The sequence below is a fragment of the Melospiza melodia genome, chromosome 1, assembly GCF_035770615.1.
Source record: "Melospiza melodia melodia isolate bMelMel2 chromosome 1, bMelMel2.pri, whole genome shotgun sequence".
NCBI classification, from domain to species: Eukaryota; Metazoa; Chordata; class Aves; order Passeriformes; family Passerellidae; genus Melospiza; species Melospiza melodia.
The window spans coordinates 120,903,720-120,926,560 of NC_086194.1; the positions used below are offsets into that span (position 1 = coordinate 120,903,720).

At 39.3% G+C, this 22,841-nt stretch overlaps 1 protein-coding gene across 4 annotated transcripts in view; it reads left to right on the forward strand.

The window, feature by feature from the left end:
* Nucleotides 1–22,841, forward strand: part of SPIRE1 (spire type actin nucleation factor 1) — a 130,697-nt gene that overhangs the window by 65,184 nt on the left and 42,672 nt on the right. For all 4 annotated transcript variants that reach the window (XM_063165691.1, XM_063165700.1, XM_063165710.1 and 1 more), the window contains exon 4: nt 17,683–17,808. In XM_063165691.1, the coding sequence (XP_063021761.1) occupies nt 17,683–17,808 (126 nt within the window). The remainder of the gene's footprint in view (nt 1–17,682; nt 17,809–22,841) is intronic.

Genomic DNA, 22,841 nt, shown 5'->3' on the forward strand with positions numbered 1-22,841 from the left:
GCATGGAGAGGCATTGAAATGACAGTGGGTTGGAAGTCCTCAGTTCTCTTCACTTTTTTTCTTCACTGTACTTGCTGGCTTGAACAACAAATTATCATACTCCACTTGGGAATTTTCAGTCACATAGACCTGCTATCTGAGAACCCTTTTGTAATATTGGGAAACCTCCTGTCCCATCTGTTTAACTCTCTGAAAGTGCAGCCATCTAGTTTTTGTACCTCTTAAGTTCTGAGGAAGGCAGGTTCTCCTTTGGCTGTTCCTTTTTTGCAGTTTAACTTGTTGGGGACTGTCAGCTAGAAAGAAACCCCAAAATGTCCCAGAGTGACTTTGTAACCACAGCCCCATCTCACACTGCAGTGACAGGACACTGTTGGGTGGGTGCCCCTGGGCAGTGTGGGCCTCTGAAGGTGCAGTTTCATGGTGCTGCTCTGACCAGGTGGACAGTGTGGGTCAGCACACCTCCTGGCCACCCTTTCTCTCTGCTGCACTGACAGGAGTGGGAGCTCTGCAGTGAAGCCACAAGGACCAGGGCTCATCTCCTGTGCTCAGGAGGTGAGCATGTGCTCAACCATTCCCTTTGGGTCTCCTACAAAACAATCACTGAGATTGGACTAGCAAAGGAATAGATGGATCTTGGCTGAATAGGACCCATCCACAGGCCTTTTCTTGTTCTTTCACTGTGCTTTGAGAGAACTTGGAATTGTCTTAGAAATGAAGTAAGCCTGCTGCTTTTCTCTTGTCCAGGCAAGCCTCGTGCATCATGGCTATTCATTCAAAACACAGTGTGTTTCTCATGTCTGTGCTGTCACCTTTGCTGGGACCTTTGTCACCTATGTGTCATCAAAGCATCCCAAAAGTTTATTTGTTTGCCTTTGTTCTTTAATCAGTTCCTTCATCTACAAACACCATTGTGCAGGTGCAGAGTAAACAGTGCTCCTGGCTGAGTCATGGGCAGAGCCAGTGTTGGAAGTCCTGTGCTGTGCAACCCCACAGAGCTGAGCAAAAATAAGCAGGAGCGTCTCTCTGCATGTTTGAGCGTTTGTAATGTATGAGCAATATCTCCATGTTGCTGGTATTAAAATAAAAGTATTTAACAATAATAATAGGACTTGGATATGAAGGGCTTGTATCTGATGTACTTGCAAGGAAGTTGTCCCTCAAGACCTTGTCTTTCCATTTAAAAAGAAGAACTTTTTGTCTTCCTTACTTTAATTATTCTTGGAAACATTCTTTCCATCAGTATGGGCTTAGATAGATTGGAGTGTCTTACTCCAGGCTGGGAGACAAAACCAAATGACCTTTCCTGCAATGATTTATGGCTCACAGTAGCACATCTACAATGGTTAAAAACCATGTACCCATAATTCACTTAATTATACTGGTATAACCTGTCTAAGGTCTAAAATAGTCTGAGGAATCCAAGGAGTTGTCCAACAAAAACAGGAAACACAGATGGGGCATTCAGATTATTTTTATGGGGAGGTTAGAATACACCTGAAATTTGTGTGTGGGCCCTTGTGCATCTAAAAGAGGCACAGTAGGGCAGGGACTTTTCCCCTTTGTCTCTTTTATGCTGTAATTATAATAAGTAATTTATACAAGGGTAAAAATAAAGTTCCATATTTTAGTGCAGGTGGAAGGATTCTTTGGTGGTAATGGTGGCCCATAATGCATAAAAGGCAGAATTTCTCATGATAGAGCTTCAGTTATTCCATAAAAAATACAAGTTTGAAAACATGTAAAACATTCTGTAAGAAAGAATAAATCTGAAGATCAAAGAATCTGTGTGAGCCTGCGCTGCCTAAAATATACCCTGGAGACTGAAGTAGATCAATGAGTGTTTACTCTCACAAGGTATGTTCTGTTTGATCAGATTAATTTGAAGTTCTAAGTAATGACTGGAAATCAGGGTAATGGTCAATTAACACAGTAAAGCTGTAGAGACCCAAGACAAAGCAGGAAAAGAGCAAAGCCACAATTACAAAAAGGACCCACATCTTCTCTGCCCTGCAGATTATCTGCAGCAAAGCAGCGCTGCCTGACCTGGCCAAAGCTGGAGAGATCTGCCTGAGTCTCCCTCTCCATCTCTTAACCTCCCCTCTTCTCCAGCTGTTAAAACTGCTAAGTGCACAGAAGGCTGTGATGGGTTTTTCAGATTTGCTGTCAGCCTGGTGAAGGCAGTAGATCTGCTCAGAAAAATTAGCCAGGACAGCAGCTTGTCTTACGTTAGGATTTGGTGAAGGTTCATCTTGTCAGAATCCTTTCTACCCATGTAGGCTTGGATGTTTGTGGTGTTGCTGGCAGCTTTTTATCTCTGCAGGCTCCTTTAGCTTCTTTAAACGTGAAGGCCATTCTTCAGGCTCACATGATACCTTCTATCATGCCTGTACGGTACAAGTGTTTGATTTACATTCCATGTAATGCCAGCATCTCACAGGAGATAACCCATGAGGAATTTCCAGTGTAGCTTCCCAGGAGCCCCTGTATTACTTACATCATGTGTGGGATATGTGTTTCAGTAAAGAGATAAACTAATGGTGACATGCAGAACTGATGGGCAGTTTTCTCATGTAGTATTGTGTGCCGCAGATTCCCAGTGACTGCGCTCACTAACCATGTTCAAAACAGCAGATGAACTTATTTCTGCAGTTTTTTAGGTTGTGCATCTGCAGCTCATTTGAAATGGGCACTGTGGGTGTTCTTGTAGCTCTAGTGCTCTACAGGCATGAGAGAAGCAGGATTTGTGGGGCAGGGGAGAATTTCTTAATTAGTCTAATGTAGCTGGGGTAAAACATGTTACACCTTCCAGGCTGAAAGGAAAGGTCCAATGGCAGAGTCTATGAGTGCTGGTCCTCTAGAAATTGTGGAGTCCCTAACTTCTCTGAGGTGTTAGAGCCTCACAATCCTTCAGTCAATTCAGGAGAGAGGTTAGAGGAAAAGTGGCTGTGGAAGTTTTGCCTTTTCTAGATCTTGCCAGGAAGTAAATCAACAAATATGAGTGTACTAAGTTTATTATTGCAATGTTGTGATGGCCCTGATGAGGGGAGAGAATGATGTATTTGATTCCATGGATATCAGAAGGCCAATTAATTACTGTATTATACTATATTATTCTATATATCTAGAACTGAATTTGCTAAGTATTCAACTTTGCACACAACTGCTTACACTGCATTGAATTTTGTGACTGTGAGCCAGCAGTCTCGACACAAACACACACCTGGCCCTGATAGGCAAAGGAAACAAAACACTGTGACTTTGGGTAAACAATTTCCATGTTGTATTCTACTTTTGCACATACACAAACACAGCAAATGATAAGAATTGTGTTTTCCTTCTCTGAGGTTCAGAGAATGTGAATCCCAGAAATATTCTTGGGAAGAATTGTGCCTTGCTTTTTTCTGAAGAGAAATGTGGCTACAGTTTATCTTGGTGATAGCAACTATGTAAAAGACTATATCTAAAAAACTGAGCATTTCAGTTGTCAATATTGCTAGTCCAGAGTCACTTATAATGGTATAATTGCATTAGCAAAGAAAATAGAAGCAGCATAGATGCTACAAAATTACTTAACTTCTTGCAGAGGCATATTGTCCTGTTACAGCAACATGGGAAAAATAAAGAAACAGAGGGAGGGCCCTTTAATTAAGCCACTGTGATCTTCTTGCTTTTGAATTATTCAAGAAGGAGGCTTGGGCTTGAGGCAAAAATTCTATTGGCGCATTTATTTCAGTGCCAGTAACAGTATAAAAAGAAATTAAACATTTGGAGGAAAGGTCATAGAATTGATTTTAAAGTACCATTAATTGTCCAAAATAATAATCACTTTCTTTTATCTATGCTTTTTTTTAAACATACTCTTGACTACTGTGCTCCCATTATACTATTTTCTGCTCCCTTTTGCTTAGTGTACTGTTGCATGTTGTATTTTAGAAAAATATTTAAGTGAGATAAGGCCATTTGATACGAAGAAATAAACAGGGTCTGCTAGATTGTGCTGACCCCTGAAGATGCACATCTAAAAGGCAGGATATCATATTTATCCCAAAGATTGGTCTGAAGACAGAGTATGTTTTGCATTTTTTAGTAAAAGGTTTTTTACAGTAAGTTTTTTGTTTAAACATTTACTTCCAACATCCCTGAATAGTATTGTTGTACCTGAAGCACTCCTGAGAGGTAGCTTTCAAAAGATTATTGTCTGCAGGGTGAATGGCCCTGAGTGTGTTTTAAGTGAACTATTTGTAAATATTTTTAATGAAATAACAGAATGGGAAAAGCAATATTCTTCTGGGTGATGGCTTCAGGGCACTTCTGATGTAGTTTCAGGTTTGCCTCACTGCAAACTTTGGGACACACATTCCAAAGCTTCTTCATATGTGGGCTGGGTATGCAAAATTGTGGGGAATTATTTGAATGTTTTAAGCTAGCAGCCTTTCAGATAACTCACTGTCAACTGAATCAAGTGGTCCCAAGAGATGAATTCTTCAAATCTACTGAGCTTGGCAGAGCTTTTACTTGAAGGGAAGGTGTAGGGCAGCCTGGATGCTATAGAAAGGTAGCAGGCATGGGAATTCAGGGATTTTATGTGAGGAGGCAAAGCAAACTGGCAGCACTGAGCAGAACCACGAGTAGTTGTTGTTTGTAGACCCAAACTAAACCCTCTCAGGAGGAATATTTATCTGAGGGATTGACAAGCACAGAGTGCTCAGAGATTGTGCTGAGGGCAGGCAGCTGCACACAGTGGCAGAGCTTCACACGCTGCTCTCGGCTGGCTTTGTGTAAATGCTGGAAAGAAGGCACTAGGAGGATTCTTTTTGGAAGCTTGGGTGAATGGAAAACAGGCATTTTATTCCTCTGCACTGAAGAGAGAACAAAACCCTTTGTTTTGTTATTATTGATCTATTTATCTCAGAGAAAGAGGCTAGAAACTTAATTTTAAGCACTAGAAAAACGAGGCATTTGTTTTGTAGTTATTGCAGTCATGTTGGCAGGGAAGAACATGATACTTTGGGTGATTTAAGCCAAATGAGAGTTGTATGGTTGGGGTTTTTGGAGCAATTGGCTGGATTTGGGGTTTTTTGCCTTCTATTAGGGTAAAGCAGGCTTGGAGTTGGGACAAGAAGGTCCTAATGTGCAAATGTATTTGTTTTTTCTTTTTGGCATGCCAAGGTTTCTTGATGTGAGCATTAAGACCAACACTTGCTTTAAATCAGCAAATTTTCATGAAGCCAAAACTCTTTATGAACTGGACTCTTCTAATCAATTCACATCTACCAGTCTGTTATATACTGTATGCAATCAGCCCCCATATATGAGTTTTGTACAGTCACATGTACCTTACATAGGTAGATGTAAGATGTCGCTATCCTCAATCCACCTTTTGGAAAGGCAAAATTGTAAGGTGATGTTTAAAAACATGACAGTGTTAAGTGAAGAAAGTGAACTATAGGGCTTGTTTTTAAATAAATCTTCTGTGGTAGCATGTGATACAAAAAAACAAACAAACAAACAAAAACAAATTAAAAAAACTGAAGTTCAACCAATATTAGCAAGATTTATTAAGTCTTTTCATGTCTGGACAGAAGCACCATGTCACACTTAGAGCTATTTTTAATGGCTCAGAGGTAAAAAAAAAAAAAAGGAATATGTTTTCTAGGCAACATACTAGAAATAAAAATACTCAGTGAGTTAATTTTGTCCTTGTGTTTGCCCTTGTGTTTAATTTCTTATAAACCCATATAGAAAGTGAAGGGATTCCTGTACCTTAGCTTGATGAAGAAAGCTGGGGACAGTTCACATAAATCCCTTCAAAGTAATTTTAAAGCAGCTTTGAACGTGACAAGTGTTTAAGTGAATTATGTTGATAGACAGGTTTCATTAATTAAAGTGATGTCATTTGCTGTCTTAAACAGTTGTCCTGATTTTTCATCTGGGGCAGTGTAACTGGAGGTCAACATGTGGTTAGCTTTACTTTGAAAGTAACCACTGTGCCCCTTTTAAAAGGGTGATGTCAGTCCCTTTCACATTTGAGTGTGCTGGTGAGCAAAGGAGGGTTCTTATTGCAATTTCTTGCCCTGGTAATGGTGCCTACTGTGTTTGGAGCCAAGGCACTTTGCTGGGGACTTTCCAGTGAGGTCTGGTTGCCAGAGACACTTGGCCTCAGGGTGTCACTTCAGCAGAATTGCTGAAATCTGTCTGTACCAGAAACCTTTAAAAACCAAAAAACCCTCACCTCAGAACACTACAAGTTGGGCTTGCTTTCCTGCCTTGGAGAGGGAGAGAGGGAACATCCCTGCTCCTTGCAGGTGCTCTCCTGGTGGCCAGGGCATGGATGGCACCCACCTCCCTCAGCCTGGCTCTGTGGTCAAGTGAGCAGGTAGAACAGGACGGGTGTTTCTGTTGTGTTCAGGACACTTGCTGCTGTGCAGGTGAAACTCAGGAGGTTTGTAATCTCTGGGCAGCTGTTGCTTGTGCCTGGGTGCAGGGCAGCTGAGGGGAGATAACCAGCAAGATAACTAGCCACCCTCCACAAACCTCTTTTGTCTTACATGCCTACCACAATAAAAGGATTATTAATTTTCTTTACCACTCTGGTAGATAAAGCTAACCTCTCTTTGAAGGTAATTTGGCAGCTATCTAGGCCTTTTAATGAAGGTGCTGCAAGCAGAGTGGTTTTTTGGCAGCTCCTTGCTGGCGTCATGTAGAGTTTGAGGGAACTGATCCCCCCTTGTGTTCCCTGCCTCCCCCAGATTCCTTTTGAAGCCATCTTTCTTGTGGGACACTGAGGTGTACTTCAGGATACTGGCACAAAGTCCTCTAGAAACAGTTTTGGGCTTTTTGACAAAAGAATGATATTTTAAGTTATCTTTGCTGACAGAACAATCTGTGAGCTTTAACACTCAGCAGTTTTACACCAGACTTTTGGTAGATGTGATGGTAGATCCAAAATTCGGTTCAGAGCTGTTGGCTAACTCCAGTTGAGGCACTTTGCCAATGTCTTAGAGATGTCCCTTTATCCATTGCTATAAAGTTCAGTATAAAGTTGATGTTAAGCTGCCTTTCATCTTTCTGAAGGTAGCAATATTTGAAATAGATGTATATACTTGCATTTCTAGTTACTGTACTTTGCTCTAAGTCCTGGTTTTTAGAAATATAACTGCTCTGACTTTCAGCCTTCAAAATGGTTTTATTATTAAAAATGTTAGTATAGAAAAGAGTTGTCCAAGAATAACAATTGGTCTTTGAGTACATGCAGGAGAGTGCTCTACCATGATCACCCCTTTGATAACCTTGCTCTCTCTGGACTGCAGTCACTACAGTATTAATTGCCTTCCAGAGATAAAATTCCCTTTATATTTCTGCTTTAGAAGGCATTGATAGACTTATCATGTAAAAGCATCAATTTCAATGGACATGTAGTATATGCCTCTGCAAGTGCCAGGGGGTTTAAAGGTAGCTTTGAAGTTGAAGAACTGAGCTGGGAGTTCCTGCCTGACTTGTAGAGATGTATCTTTCATGATGTGTAACTGAGAACAGGTAAATAATTACCTATGGCACAGGTCCTTAGAGTACTTGGCACAAAATTGTTTAATTATTTTAAGGGCTGTGTTTGAAAACAAAGCAATCAGGCAGCCTTGACTGGAGAACTAGAAAAATGGTTTGCTACCTCCATTTTCTCTTTTTCCCTTCAGATAATAAGATTTTGATGAAGAAGTGGCTGGTACGTGGGTTGTGGTGTATGGGTCTTTTTTATTGTTGGGTTTTTTGCTGTTCGTTTTTTCCCCCCAGACTATTCTCTGTTGAGGGCCACATCCCTTTTAGAGAGGAACATACTTGTTTCTACAAGGTTCCTTCTCAGATAAGAACGGTAAGACCTATCTGATATGGTTGAGATAACCTAAAGTGCAAAATTATTTTATGCTATTTAAAAGCAAGGTAATAAAAGTTGGAAAGATTCTTCAAATACTTTAAACTATGTATATGTTTTCCATCCATCTTTTTCTGAGTGTGCAACTAAATTCATTTCCAAAAGAATGCTCAGCATTTGAAAGTACAGAGAAGTTGATTTGAAAATGAAACAAACTTGCTTGTGCAGTCAGAGATTGGCCCAGGTGCATGGATTGCCCTACTTCTACAAGTGGCACATTTTGAAATAAACAAGATAACTGTTAGAAAAAAAAGGCAAGCCCTAAGCAAGGGAAGAAACGTTCTTGTGTTCAGTTTATTAGCAAGAGACAATCTCTCTTGTTCTCCATCTTGGGGTTCCCGTCTTGTGTTGAGGTCTGTGTTGTTCATCTCTTTTGGAAGCAGAGACTCATTGCTCTCCCCTCCAAGAAGTCATGATGTGAGGAAACTAATACATTTTAAGATTGCATCAAGAGATCAGCCTTTAAAATGTGCTAGAATCTGCACAATCTCTTAATTAGAAATAGTGACTGTTATATTTCATATATATTCCTATGAGTTCAGGACCTAAGATTTCAAGAAAACTATCAATTGCTGCAAGATGGTTAATAATTCACTACAGCTGTCCATCCTAAATGTTCACCTAGAGACTTTTTGAGTGCATAGAAGTGCAAATGGACCAACAGAGCAGGGAAAAATATGCTGTAGCATATGTGATTTCGTCAGCAATGGCTTTGATCCAGAATTTTTTATTTTCCATATCAAAAAATATTCCTGACCAGCTCACTGGGCTTTGTGTTGACCTCAGCTGCACTAACAAAACTAAAATTTGTCATTCTTAATATCACTAGGGAGAAAGACTATGTGTGGGCATGGACTGCAAGGCTGTGACAGAGCCCCAGCAGCATGACTACACTCCCCACAGTGCAGACTTAGCACAGTTTGGGGTACTTGAGCTGGCCTTGAATACTTGACAGAGTGGTAAAAATGCAGTGACACAGTGCTAAAAAAATGCTTTTACTCCCATTGTTGCCAATGGGAAGACACATGTGGAGGCAGAGTGAAGCAGCAGAGTTGTCTTTGCCTCAAGTCTCTGATCATCCAGGGCAGTATCAACACCATCTGCAGTCCCTACAGGTGGTGAGTCCCACCTATGTGCAGGGAGTATTTCAGAGCCATTGGCTCCAGGTAATTCATTTTCTAGTAATTACCATACTGGAGGCAATTTCCAGGAATGAAGTGTGTGTAAGAAAAAGGGCCACTACAAACAGAGGGAACTGAGGAGAAAATAACACTTGTAACCACTTTTAACATTCTGCTTTATTGGATATCTATTCTGTTCGAATAAACAATGATATATATTTGAATCAAAATTACTTAATCAATTTAATCAATAAATTGTGGGTTAAATAATTTTGTTCATACCTACCTTAGAGTGGCATGTTTAACATTTATGTAACTGATATGCTTGATAAGGCAATTGCAAGATTCAGTGGCTATAAATTTTAAGAGAAAAATGTTAAGCACACTTGCCTGGAAGAAGAAGAGAAAGAATTTTTCTGTAGGCCTTTTTTATGCAATCAGGGTTCCAAGACCTGGTTTCCCTGACAAAGGTTGTACAAATAAGGAGTAGGCATACATGAAGGAGTAGAAAAACTTTCCATAAGATGAGGTTTAATGGAAGCAAAATGAGACTGGTTAGAAGTTACTTGATTTTTTTCATTGGGAGTGAAGTTTAAAAGCTTGTTATGCTTTGTCATGCTGTATATTTGGTTATGTGGCTGGAAAACTGTTTTTTTTGGATAGGAATAAAGAAGTCATGCTTCAGGACAAAACATGAAAGCAAATTATTATTATTATTATTATTATGCCTACTGAGAGAAGTTTCAGCACTGTACATATAAACAAACAAGCTTCCCACACACACACACACACTTTAAAGCTTTGTATGTGAACTGTAAATTGCTGCCAAGGAAAGTGCATGTTTTTCTTTTAGTTGATATATTTTAATTGGATTTTAAGTGGCTCATGAATAAGCTGCCTTACATTAATATATTGTCTCTCAATTAGAATGTATACAAACATCTCAACTGTGTAATGATGAGATTGATGGGCATTATTCAAAAGTTGAGAGATGCAGCCTCTCTTCTGCACTATTCTCCCCTTCCTTTTCTACATGTGTCTCTGTGATTTGGTTTCTGATTTGAGGGTCATTCCCCAACATTTTATGATACCTTTTGATAAAATTGTTTTCTCATTTAAACTGTTTTAAATACTTCACTATTTTCTACTTTTCTACTGGTTTTCCTGAAATACTTCTTTTTTTTTTTTTCTTTTTCTTTTTTTTGTTTGTTTTTTGTTTTTTGTTTTGTTTTGTTTTGGTTTTGGTTTTTTTTGTTTTGTTTTCCCAAGCAGCAGCCTGGGTGTAATCACTGCTTTATCTGCTCATGTGAGCTCTTTGGGAGAGGGGAAGAAAGAAGGGCTTCCATCCTGCCCTCATTCTCTACTGCATATGCCAAGCATCCTGGTACAAAACCAGTTCTCCTCTCCTCTCCTGAACAGAAGCAGTAATTCAGGAACAGGAGAAGGCACCCTGCAGCCCTAAGGAGGGCCTGAGCAGCATGGCAGACAAACAATACAAAATAGCATTACAAGGGTGCAGCTCTTTGCTAGCAGTTGTTCAGCTCTAAGTCATTTAATAATGTGAAGGGTGGTTCCACAGCTTAATGGGCTGGTAGCTAAATAACTACAGGTAGCCCTGTGAATTTGCACAGCCACTCCCCTTCTCCTTTAATTATCCAGTTTTATCGTGTTTTCCCATCTATGCCTCTGCTCTGCTTTTGAAGCTGGTTTTCTTACCCAGATGCCTCCGTCTCATCCTTCACTCTGCTGCTCCAGCATGAAATGCAGATGTGTGAGTGGTACAGATGAGAGTTGCAGTAAGCTCTTGTCTACCTGTGAAGCAGAGAGCTTTAGAAAGCAGTTGTTGCTGACAGGCTACCTAGTGGTTTTGCTAAATGTTGCAGGGATTGACATTTCATGTAAAAAAATGGGAAAACCAGAAATGGTAGGTTTTCTCACTTGCCCATGAATAATCCCATTGATGTTGCACTGAATAGTCAAAGAAGGAGAGCTAGCAAATTCAGATTACTGCATATTTATATTATTAATTCCTCCATTATTCTGCTAAGAAACAACAAAGCACAGTTTCTCTGAAACTAAGACAGAATGCAGAATTGGTTTTCACTTAATTGGCTCTTTTGAGACAAGTCTCTTTGAGAAGCAGGATGTTGTTAGTCCACTGTGTAAAGACAGTGTAACAATACACTTAACACATAGTCCAGAAACAGTTGTATGTAGGGGCTTGTATTTGAGGGGTAAAAATACTACCCTCATGGCTTTCAAGTGGAAATGAGAATTTATACAAGTGCAACTTTGTCAAGAAGTCTGCACTAGCACATAAAGTTAGTCAGTCATTGAAAATTTAATATCAAAATGTCCAGTGGAAATAATCATTGTATCATAAAAACATAGGTTGACTTTCATTTAAAGTCTGTTTTGATAGTCATGGTCTTCCTTAATTCTTAGAAAGCTAATAAAGAGTGAGAATAGGGTTCACTGAGCATGAAAAATACAGGATTTGGCTTAAAAATTGAGATGTACTCAGTAACGTGTAGTGGAGTTTGTTTTCTCTTCCTGACACCAGTGTAAGTTTTAAGTACTTTCAAAAGTGTTTGTAATTATGTTAAATATTTGTAAGACTCATTTTCCTAAAGATGGTATCATATAAATGTAACAGATTATCTTCACCTTTAATTGTCTGTTGTTGGGTAAGGTTCAAGTTTATAGGTGAGACAGTTCAGTGGGGTGTTAATCTTGCAGTTGCTGTCTGTTAAAATTTTATCAAGATTCTCATCACTGCCTAATTTCAGTCTAATAGCATGGAAAAGTAGTTAAGACTCATCAAATAGTTGTGTAGTATTAAGATTTTAAGAAAGAAAATGAATCATGGTGCTGAGCACTTCAATGCAATTGGTACCTGAAGGAAACAATGTCAGGACAGATATTCTGTTCAGGAGAAAATAGTGGAAGGGAGCCCTTAACTGTGAACCAGTTTCATCCTCAACATTTTGAATCTGTGTGTTTTGCTTTGTGTTTCTAAAACAATGGCAGCACCCAAAACCTCACAGCAGCATTTCCCAGCACAGTCTACCCTAATGAGGAGCATCTTTCAATTTTACTTGCAGGCTGACTTCAGTTTTGACTCAGGAGGGCATTTGTAAACATTTGTTAGTCCATTCCTGTTTGACATTTCAGCATAAATATAAATAATTTGCTCAAAGCCTTTAATCCTTAGACTTTGCAAAGCAGAGGGTAGTTAGCAATGACGATGACAATTATCTGATGCAGACAAGTGGACATTTCTTTAAGGATCAGCATCCTATGCAAAGCAGTGTTTTCAATCCTTGCATCATCCAATTTCCATTTGCAGTTTTGGCTTCAATTTCAGCAGCTACCTTGTTGTGTCCTTTACACAGTCCTGAATGAGAGAACCATCCAAGGCCGCTGTTTCTGCCAATTATACCTGCTATTGCTAAATGCAATAACTTTGCTGCTGCATTTGCAGGTTCATAATAAAAAGGAAAATCAGTAAAGAAAGATTGTGTTTATTAAATTATTTTATGGGGAGGATTACTCAAAACATTAAATTTGGAAATTGTGAAGTAGGGAACTGTGTAGTACTACCCTTGTCCATCCGAAAGCGATGATCAAAACAACAAATACCAGCTCAAGGGAAGGCCTTCGCAGACTGCTGGAGAACACTAAAAAACCAAAGTAGATGTGCTTGGTACTGGCAATTTGCTTCAGTTTCCACAAAACCTACCTTTTCCTTGAGGTGTCCAAAATTAACTAGGAGATCACATGTCAAGCAGTTGGGCATTCCATGGCACTTGCAAAAGATCCTTTAAAATATCAATTAAAAAGTTACCAAACTTTTGCAGGTGAAGAGTAAATGTCTGTGAATACTTTCTGTATTTTCTGTTAATTTATTTTGTGGATTAATAGCTAACTCTGCTCCCATCCCTTTTATCTTATTGCAGTCTTTGCTCAGCAGTGTTCCCCTAGAGTCCTTGTCAGAGGGATCAGGCACTCCTTGGCCCATTGCAGTTACAAGCAGCAGAGCCAGGGGCACATGGCTGCCTGGAATGTTTGAGAGAGCAGCTCTGAAGTGCTGGGAAGCAGCTGAAATTGGCTCCAGATGTTGTAAAAGCCACCTCAAAACTTTTACTGTGCCTAAGTTGTGGGTACTGTGTACAGGGGTGGTCCTAGCAGGCAGAAACATCTTACAAACTCATGACAACACACTTATTCCTGTCAGGAGCCCATCCCTCAGTTTTATTCTGGGTAGCAAAGCAAAATGCTTAGTTAAATTTTACAAATATGCAGGTCGTGTCTTGGTAAGATTTCTCATGTAAGGTGTGTGGCTGCTGAAGTTCATATTCATATTAAGAAGGATATATATGAAAACAAAAGCCTAATCATAAACTCTAGTTTATCTTCATGGAGGTAAAATCTTTCAGAAAATGGTCCGGACTTGAAAAGGCATCTCAAGCTGAGTTTTATTTTCTGAACCTGTTGCAGTACCATACTGCAAAGGATGAGGCAAATAGCTGGTACACTTGCATGTCAGTGATCTGTCGGTTAAAGTAATTTCTTCTTGTTGCTTAAGAAAAAGTACGTCTTTTAAGTCTTTGTTAATACTCCAAGGCTTTCAAAACACTTAACAAGCCTGGCATTTGCAGGCTGGTAATATGTTTTGCATAATATCAATGGCCTGTCTTTGTGGCCCATGGGAAAAAGAAATCTTTTTCTTCTTTGTGGTGCATTCCCCAAGATAATTACAAGTGGAAACACTTTTTGTATTCTGAAATCTTAATTCCAGCAGCCCAGGTGTTTTGATGAAGCTTCCAGTATATATCTAGCCAAAATGGTTTTGCAAAGCTTAGCTGCATTTTAGTGGGAGAGTCAACTGTATTTCTTGTAACTTTATGGAGCCCTTGCTGGAATATATTCAAAGAAATGCAAGAAATGCTGTTTGATCTCTTCAGATGGTTAAATTGTGATTCCTGTTAGCACTGCTTTGGCTTGGTGCACCCTGTTTCCTAGTCAACCGAGGATGAAGTTGGAGGAGCTGGCAAGGCTATGATATTTACATAATGCCTTTTTTTCCTGTGAACCCTGAATGTGGATGGAAACAGCCTCTAATCTTCTTAGTGATCTAAGCAAAGATTGAATGCTTTGGGTCAAACTGGGGTTTTGGATAGGCTCAGTTAGAAAAAAAATATTCAGAAGTCCCAGCTCTTCACAATGATTGCAAATGGAAATATTTACAGACTGAGCTAGTTAATGTTTTAGTAGTTGATAATATTTTTATTATTTCACCAGTTTGCAAATACCACATAATCTGTTTTGAGCCATACTTTTTGAGACTTCTTGGAAGCAGAACAAGCAGGCCTTGTGTTAAGCTCTGGGCACTGTTTGAGTTCATTCCCCTTAGGGTAGTTTTAAGTTGTATCATGAGGGATGAAAAGGCAAGTGTCAGAATAAGCATACAACCTCAAAATGACTGGGAAAGACTGCATATATGATCTTAATCCTTCTTGCACTACTACCACCCTGACATGGTAAGAGGAGGAGTTCATTAGGTAGTTATTCTTTCATATCTCAGTTATTAAAACATACTGACTGGGATTTTCGTTGTGTGTTACAGAAACATAGCTTTTCAAACACTACTACCATAAAGATTTTAATTTTTTTAAAGTGGATAAATATCCTGAACTCAGGCTAGAAGTGACATTTCATGCTTGATTTGCCTTGCCTGCCTAGATTTTGTGGTATTTCATGCAGAAGTTACAGCTTGTCGGGGTTCTGAACCAATGTGCAAGTACAATATATTACAATGAATGGGGGAAAAAAATCAGCCTGTCCTATTTACATTTTCCTTTTTCTTCAGGCTTACCTTCCCTAATCCAAAAAACTCATGTTGAGTCGTTTGACTTAATATTACCACAAGAAGTTTTATTATGTAATGCATCTTCACATAATATAAGATGACTCAGAGACTGATTTCTCAGAACATGAAAGTTGGTAGGAGCTGCTGGCCCTCTTTTAATACCTGCAGCCTAAGGTTTGCAAAGCAAATGGTCAGGTTTTATGTGATTGCTTTTGTAACTTTGGTTCAGCAGGCTTTTTTTTTTTTGCTTTACTTTGTGTTCACTAATAGAATCAATATTACAACCATTCCCTGCTTGAACTTCTCACCACTGCATTTCATTAACTTTCTCAATATTTGATGCAAAATGTTTCTAATTAACATGCCTCTGAATAAAGAAAAGAAGGATTCTTAAAAACCTGTGTGCAGTCTGTGTAATAATAAAATTTTATTCTCAGCTATGAAGATTTACAACATTTTATGACCTTTTCCAAAATTGCAGTTGCTAATATTTTTATTTTTGTAAGTAGTGTACTTTAGAATGAAACTCTTTTTTCTGTACTATAATTAATTACTAGAAAATGAAAACATAGTAAGGCAAGTAAGGACATGATTCATTATTGAGAAAAAAGAGTACAACCATACTCAGAACTGGTCTAATGTTCTAATATTTTCATTAAGGGAAATGTTTAGTAGATTCTATCTTTGTGGTATGTGCTATCACTATTGCATGCATTAGGAGTGCATCTGTTTGGGTTTTTCTTCCTTTATCTGCCAAGGAGATGAACCTGTTTGTTAAAAAGGAAAAAGGGAAAAAAAGAAAAGGAAAAAAAAAAGGAGGAAAAAGGGAAAAAAGTGGGGAGTTGGGGAGTGGGGAGAAAAACGGAGACATATGTCAACTACGTCCTTGTGATTATCCAGAAATTAATTTGAAGAGTGTAAGAAAATTTTGGCCATCCACTGTAAAACAGCATAAATTTTGAAGTGCAGCGATCAAGGGCAATTTCATGAACATGGCTGCCTTGCATTTCCTACGTGGAAGGAATAAAATATATAGGAAGTAATAAATATATAGGAAAAAATATATAGCAAGGAATAAAAATGTACACACATGTATATATAAACTTTCTGTATGTGTATTCATTTTTACAACAAAAAGTAGATAAATACACAGGGGTACATAATTGTGCTTTATCAAAGGAGTTGACCAAATCTGACCACTGAGCTCTGTATTGTTATTCTAATGGGAAGAAATAAAAGATAGCAAGGGGCCTATGGCCTCAGAGAGCAACTTGTCAATGAGATTGAGGCAGTCTAAATCTCTTCAGCCCTTCCTCCCTTCTCCCACCCTGGCAGCATGTTCTCCTTGCTCCTTTTTGCCTTCACTTCTGGGAGTGTGTCCATGCCATGAAGAGTAATTGTCTCCTGCTCCACTTCCTTCACATTGTTGATTTTTGTCAGGGTGAGTAATCCTCTGAGTTAGGGCATGAACTCCCGTGCCAGCAGGAGGGTATCTGTGGATCCCTACAGCTGGAGGCCACAGCACCACACCTTTTAGTGGCAGTGTGGATTTAAATCAAATGGAAAGTAATATGGAAAAGCAGCCTGAGCTTTACATGCATTGTGCCCCTTGTAACAACAGCGTTCACTGAAATAACAGGAGAGATTTAGACAAGTATGCCACTAGGCTAATTAAGGGCTCTTCTGCTAAAGAGGCTTTTGTCTCAAGCTTTAGTTCTGGAGATCTGTATGCAGCTATATATATATATATAAATAGTTACAATAGAACCACATAAACAAGACCAAATTTATGGCCTTGGTTAAGACCTTGGTTTTACATATGTACCAGTATATGGCTGTCCATACTCAAGTTTCAGCTTTGGGATTTTTTTAATTTAAAAGTGTTTAGGAAACAAATTACAGATGTTATTTTATTCTGTCTGTTTTCAGCCAATATTTCCATGTAAACGGTATGTCCATGAAGCTGGATGTCACTCAAACAATTCAGTTTCTCAGTTTGAAATGTAAAGGCTGGTTTCAGTAAAACTTCTCTTGTTGGAAATGGGAGCTGCATGTTTTGCTCTAGAAGCAATGCTGGACTGACTGTTCATCAGTAACCGTGAATAATTCTTAGTGATTTGAATAGGCTTTCAGAGTTTGACAAGTTTAGCATATATGGAAACACCTGTAGGATTCCTTTGCATTAGCTATGCCTGTGTTTGAAAATGTTCATATGTGTCTGAGGTAAAGCAATAAGCCTGTGCTTCCATAGCTCTTGCTGAGTTTTAAAATCTTTGTGCTGCTTGAAATAAATCTGATCAGAGTTTCAGCTTGATGATTACCCTGTACTTTTTTCCTTGCTTCTCCTTCCATCCTTTCATAAACCAGTAGAGATACATTTCTCTTCCATATTCATAGGAATACTTAACACTTACTGTTAAAGCTGGTTTGAATTAAGTATGTTTTCCCAAAATTTGCTACTGCAAGATGGCTTGTTTTCACAATTATGTTGAATTATATTGTCCCCCCTCCTTTTTTTTTTTTTTGTTATGAAAAGGCAGTGTCTTGGTTTTCTAGAACATGGTCTACCAGTTCCCTTACCATTCTCATAGTGCTCTTCTCATAAAACAAATGGGAACAGAAGGTATAGAAAATACACAATTCCTGACTAAACTTAAATGTCTCATGTTTGGTTGCATTCACTTACATGTTATTTCATGCTCTGTAGCATTAATGAAAGCTATGGGCATTGTTTTGATCCTGTTATTTATTTTTCTCCCTAGCTGTGTGCTGCCCACCTGCCAACGCGATCGGAGGCGCCCAACCACTACCAAGCTGTGTGTCGGGCTCTGTTTGCTGAAACAATGGAGCTCTACACTTTCCTGGCCAAAATTAAAAGTGCAAAAGAGGTAAGCAGTCTGAGAAGGTTTTCTGCTTTTGAGCTCATCACCATGTGAATTTGGCTTACAAAATCACTTCTGTACCCAGCCAATAGGGACTGTTTGGGTACTTGAGGAGATGATCTGTACTTTTCAGGGAGTACACTCCTTCAGCTGAGATTTTTTTTTTTTTTAATTTTGGCCTGTAGCAATTTACAGCCATCAGAATTTGTTATTAATTGTGATGAGTCTATTTGGGAGTAAAGCAGAGTATTTTCTTGGAGGGTAACACCTTGGATACATGTACCCATTCCTGCATGTATGTGTGCAATATATTTTGTGTCTAAACTCTTCTCTGGTGTTTTAGGGATGTTATGAAGTGTCAGAGCTTTGCCTGTTCTTCCTCAGCTCCTTCCCATGAGGGAATTCTCTTTGCTGAGAATTAGCTGAGATTCTTCTTGCTCATATTTTGTCCCCAGTCAGCATTCTCTTACCTTTTGCTGTATGATTGGTTTGTTGTCTGTCACATTGGTTTCACAGCAGAGGCAACTTTAAAAATAGAAAAATTTTCTCCTTCAGGTCACAATGCTTATGTTCACTGCTTGTTTGGCTGTTATTGTTGGCTGAAAGGCCATCCTGTGAACCATTGCAATTATCAGGTCTGGCTGAAGAGTGATTTTAAAGTTGATATTTACTGCAGATAGTTTCAGTGATCTGGCCTGCAGAGTGGCCCTGTGAACAATTGTATTAAAACAGTCTGGGTGCTGGTAGCATTGGAAAACTGGTGGGTGAGGGGAGGGGCAGGAAGGGAAACTCATTTCTCAAAGCTGGTTTCTTCACCAACGCAAATTTTTCAAGTAGCAATGCTTTCATAATTTTTTTTCCTTAATAAATCCCTGAAGGATTTTCTTTTCTTTTGTAAGTCAAGATCTACAGTACCTTTGAAAAGCAGGATAAGATTTTACAGGCTGACCTAAAAATTTTGCTGCTGAAAAAGGCAGAGCTGTTCCACCCACACACACATACTCCCATTGTCTCCTTTCTTCTGGTTCTAGGGAACAAATGCAGTAAATGTCAAGCAAAACAAAAAGTAAAGGAGTTACTCCTTATCAGGTTAGTGAGCTGAGTCAGCTCATTAAAGGGTCAGATGAGCCTCAGATGAGTACAAGAGAGCTTTTATCATGTTGATGGTGGAAGATGCAAACTACTCAGAGGCATAAGGGTCTGCTGCTCTTTCTTTCCTGAGTGAGATGCATCATCCAGGAGGGAGAATCCTTCTGAGATGTTTTTCTGCTGCACAGGATCACACTGCATCTCCATTCCTTCTCCAGTCCTATTCAAATTGAAAGCAATTTTTAAACTAAAGCAGTGTCATAGAAGGATAATTTTGGCAATGTCAGCATGGCTAAAGAGCCACTTGTTTTCTGAAGTGCCTGTGTTTTGGGACATCTGGATCCAATGTCCCTGACACAGGAAGCAGCCAGGATACAAGATCTCCATGCTAAAGTTGTCTCCCAAACCTCGACATCAATAATTTCACATCTTGGCTTTTAACTACTGGACATATTAACTGAGGGACCTGTGCTGGAAACACCTCACTCAACTGCTATTGCAAAGTCCATGTTGAGGCTCGAGGACAGCACCCTTCAGAGTTCTTATTTCTGCTCATAGAGGAATTAAGTTTCCAATAGTTCTCAAACACCTTGGACACAGTGAGCAGAAATAGGGCATCTTTGTTGTCAATGTCAAAATAAAATATTGTGGCCTATAACCATTTAAAATCATGTCTTAACAAAAATATTTTTAATAGTATTTTAAAAAGTGGAAGGCATTTTGAATTTGCAAATTACTTAATCACCTTATCATTGGGCATAAAAACCCAACAACATCTGAACACACCATAGAGAATACTCTGAGTTAATCCCAAATGAAAGAAGCCATTTGCCTCTCACAGACTATTAGGCATTGATTCAGAGCACATTTAGGTCAAAGGAAGTAATCCTTGTGGATGGAATTTTGGCCCTGCTAAATCAGTAAGACTTTTATTGCTGGCCCTAACCAGGGCCAGAATTTTGACCTTTTGATTTCATTTTACTCTGGATCATTTCCTCAGTAGGCATGTAAGAAATTACCTAGAAAATTATCTTGGAAGCAGCTTTTGGAATCTGAATACTTTGGGTTTATGATGTGCTTGGTCCTTGGTCATAGCTTTTATCTAACTATAAATTTGGAAGGTGTTTAATTTTGAAAATAATACAGTGTACAAAATAAAAAATAGGTATGAAGAAAATATGAGGTGGAATGCTGTAAATCTTGTTGCACCATTTTAAAGTGACCTTTATAGTTTATACTTGAGGCAAGCAGGGATCATATGATCACGCTAGGTTTGTGCCAGTAAAAGCTGTGCTATTGTTTACATGCTCTTCTGTCTTGCAAACACACAGCAGAATCTTAGGTCATGAGGAGTACAGTTAAATAGTCTTCTAGTGAATTCCTTTTTTCTTTTCCTTTTGTTGTTGTCATACAAGTAATGGGTAATAAAGGAGATAAACACTGAATACTTCAGTAAGGAAATTTTATTGTCGTGGATTTGTGGTAATTGCATTGACAGAGAACTGGGGAAAATAACCAAGTTACATACATCAGTTCCAATTTAAAAAATATATACTGTGTAATATTGTGGGTTTGACACTAAAGATGCCAGGAATTTAAAATTTTTAGTTTGTTTCAAAAAATAACAGCCTAATTTGGAGAGCATCCTTTAAATTTCCTCAGACCTAGATGTAGTTGTGGATGTGAGATCAAAATTAAATTAAAAACACCAAAAAAGGGAAAGAATCCTCTGGAATTATTCAGAGTAACTTTCCTGTGGATAAAAATTACTTTGAGATTATTTGGATTCCTTTTAGTGCCACTGAGTGGCATCTGGGTATCTCTTTCTCAGGTATATGAGGTTCATATTTTTTGGTTTTTATTAAATGCTTAAATAGGCAGCTTCACTGTAGTGGCAGAGGGAGAATTTTCTCAGTAAAAATTCACTTGCTTGGAGTGAAGCAAATCTGACCTATATTATGCTGCAGCCTAGAACAGGTTTAGATGGGAAATAAACTGTCAAAGAAGAGTCAAGGAAAAAGAATATTGCTGCAATGCTGTTTTCAATTTAGGCCTGTAAAAACTTAGCAGGACTTTGAAAGTCCAGGATTTCAAGAGGGATTGAGTGGTAGGTAGGAGGGGTAGGTTTATAGGTTGTAATGTGTTGTAATACTAATAAATATACTGAGGAGTTACATGTTCCCCAGTCATCATCTATCATATAACAAATAGAGCATAGATTCACAAAGGGCTGGACTGCATGAATTTGGGTGAGCGTGTTAATCAGAGATGATGAAGTGATGAGTGACCTGTGCACATCATCTCAGTGGATGTCAAATAGAATGTTTAAGGCACTTTGTCACATAATTGATGCCATATGATTATTTCCAGTTTGACTCCCTGTGTATGAAAGGTCAGCAGCAAAGCTGACTTGCAGACAGGGAGATGGTAATTCTATTCTTGAAAAATTTCATGTATTGGATGCACAGGATGAGCAGAGTTGAGAAAGATGTGATAGCATTGTTGCAATAGTTTAAAAAAGTAAACAACTAAAAGTTTTCTTTTTGCAAGGTGAAGTTTTTTTAGCAAGTTTACTGGGATGTTTCCCAGCTTGCTGGCAGCACCTGTATGCTGCTCTGGGTCTGTGAAAGGTGCCCTTGCTGCAGACTCACCCTGGGTACCATCTGCTTGGTATCCAGGAGTGGTCCTCTGATGGGCCAAGACCTCTTAATACTTGTGACCTGCTGTTTAAGCTTTTACAGCTGATAACAAAGATAGAGCACAGCTTGTTTTTCATGTCAAGAAGTGAGCTTTCAAAATTGCAATAAGAAAATCCCACAGAAAGGGATTGTCTCTTTTTTTTTTTCTTTTTCTTTTTTTTTTTTTTTAAATTTTTAATTTCTTTTTAATTGCTTTTGGGAGAAAATAGTCCACAAGATGAAGGAAATGCACACATGTATGGCAGGGGGCAAGGTAGTTTGAATATCTGCTAAAAATTGACCCATGTAAAAGAAAAGAGCCATCTTTTTCAGAATTGTCCAAAAGTCTTTGACATATCCTTTGGTGGCACCTGGCCATAGACAGAGCTGTAGGCACAAATAAGTGATGTCCTTGAGATAAAGCAAATGTTCCTGCTGTGAAGTATCTGAAAAGGTCACGCACGTTGCTCAGAAGTGGCATCGAGTGTGACTGAGAAAGACAGGGAGAGACTATGCAAGCAAAGGAATGCAAAATTGGCGCTCTGGATCAGCCAGGGGATTCACCAGGCCTGTATCCACATTGTGAACCTGCTTTTTGAAGGAACATCTGCCCTAGTCCTCCTCTGCCTCCCTGTTACTGCCCAGTCTTGCCTTCCCTGGAGTTAATGTTCCACGTGCGCTTCATGGCTGAGTGAGCCAGCAAAGTGCCCTTGCTGCAAAGGAACCTTATGGTGTCCCAGGCTGCAGTAGGAGAAATGCTGCCAGCCGGTTGAGGGAGGTGATCCTCCCCCTCTGCTCAGCACTGGTGAGGCCACAGCTGCAGTGCTGGGTCCAGTTCTGGGCTCCCCAGTACAGGGGAGACATTGACACCATGGAGAGAGTCCAGGGAAGGGCCAGGAAGATGATGGAGAACTAAAACAACTCTTCTGTGATCAAAGGCAGAGAGATCCAGGGCTGCTGAGTCTGGAAATGAGAAGGCTCAGGGGGATCTTGTCAGTGTCTCTCAACACCTGAGGGGAGAGGGCAAAGACAACAGCATCAGGCTCTTTTCACTGGTGCTCAGTGACCGGACCAGGGGCAGTGGACACAAACTAAAACTCAGGAGGTTCCTCTGAACAGCCAGAAATACTGTTTTTACTGTGAGGGTGAGCAAAGATTTTCTGGGGAGGTTGTGCATTCTCTGTCCTTGGACATATACAAAAGCTGCCTGGACATGATGCTGGACAATAGGCTCTGGATGGCCCTGCTTTAGCAGGGAGCTTGGACCAGCTG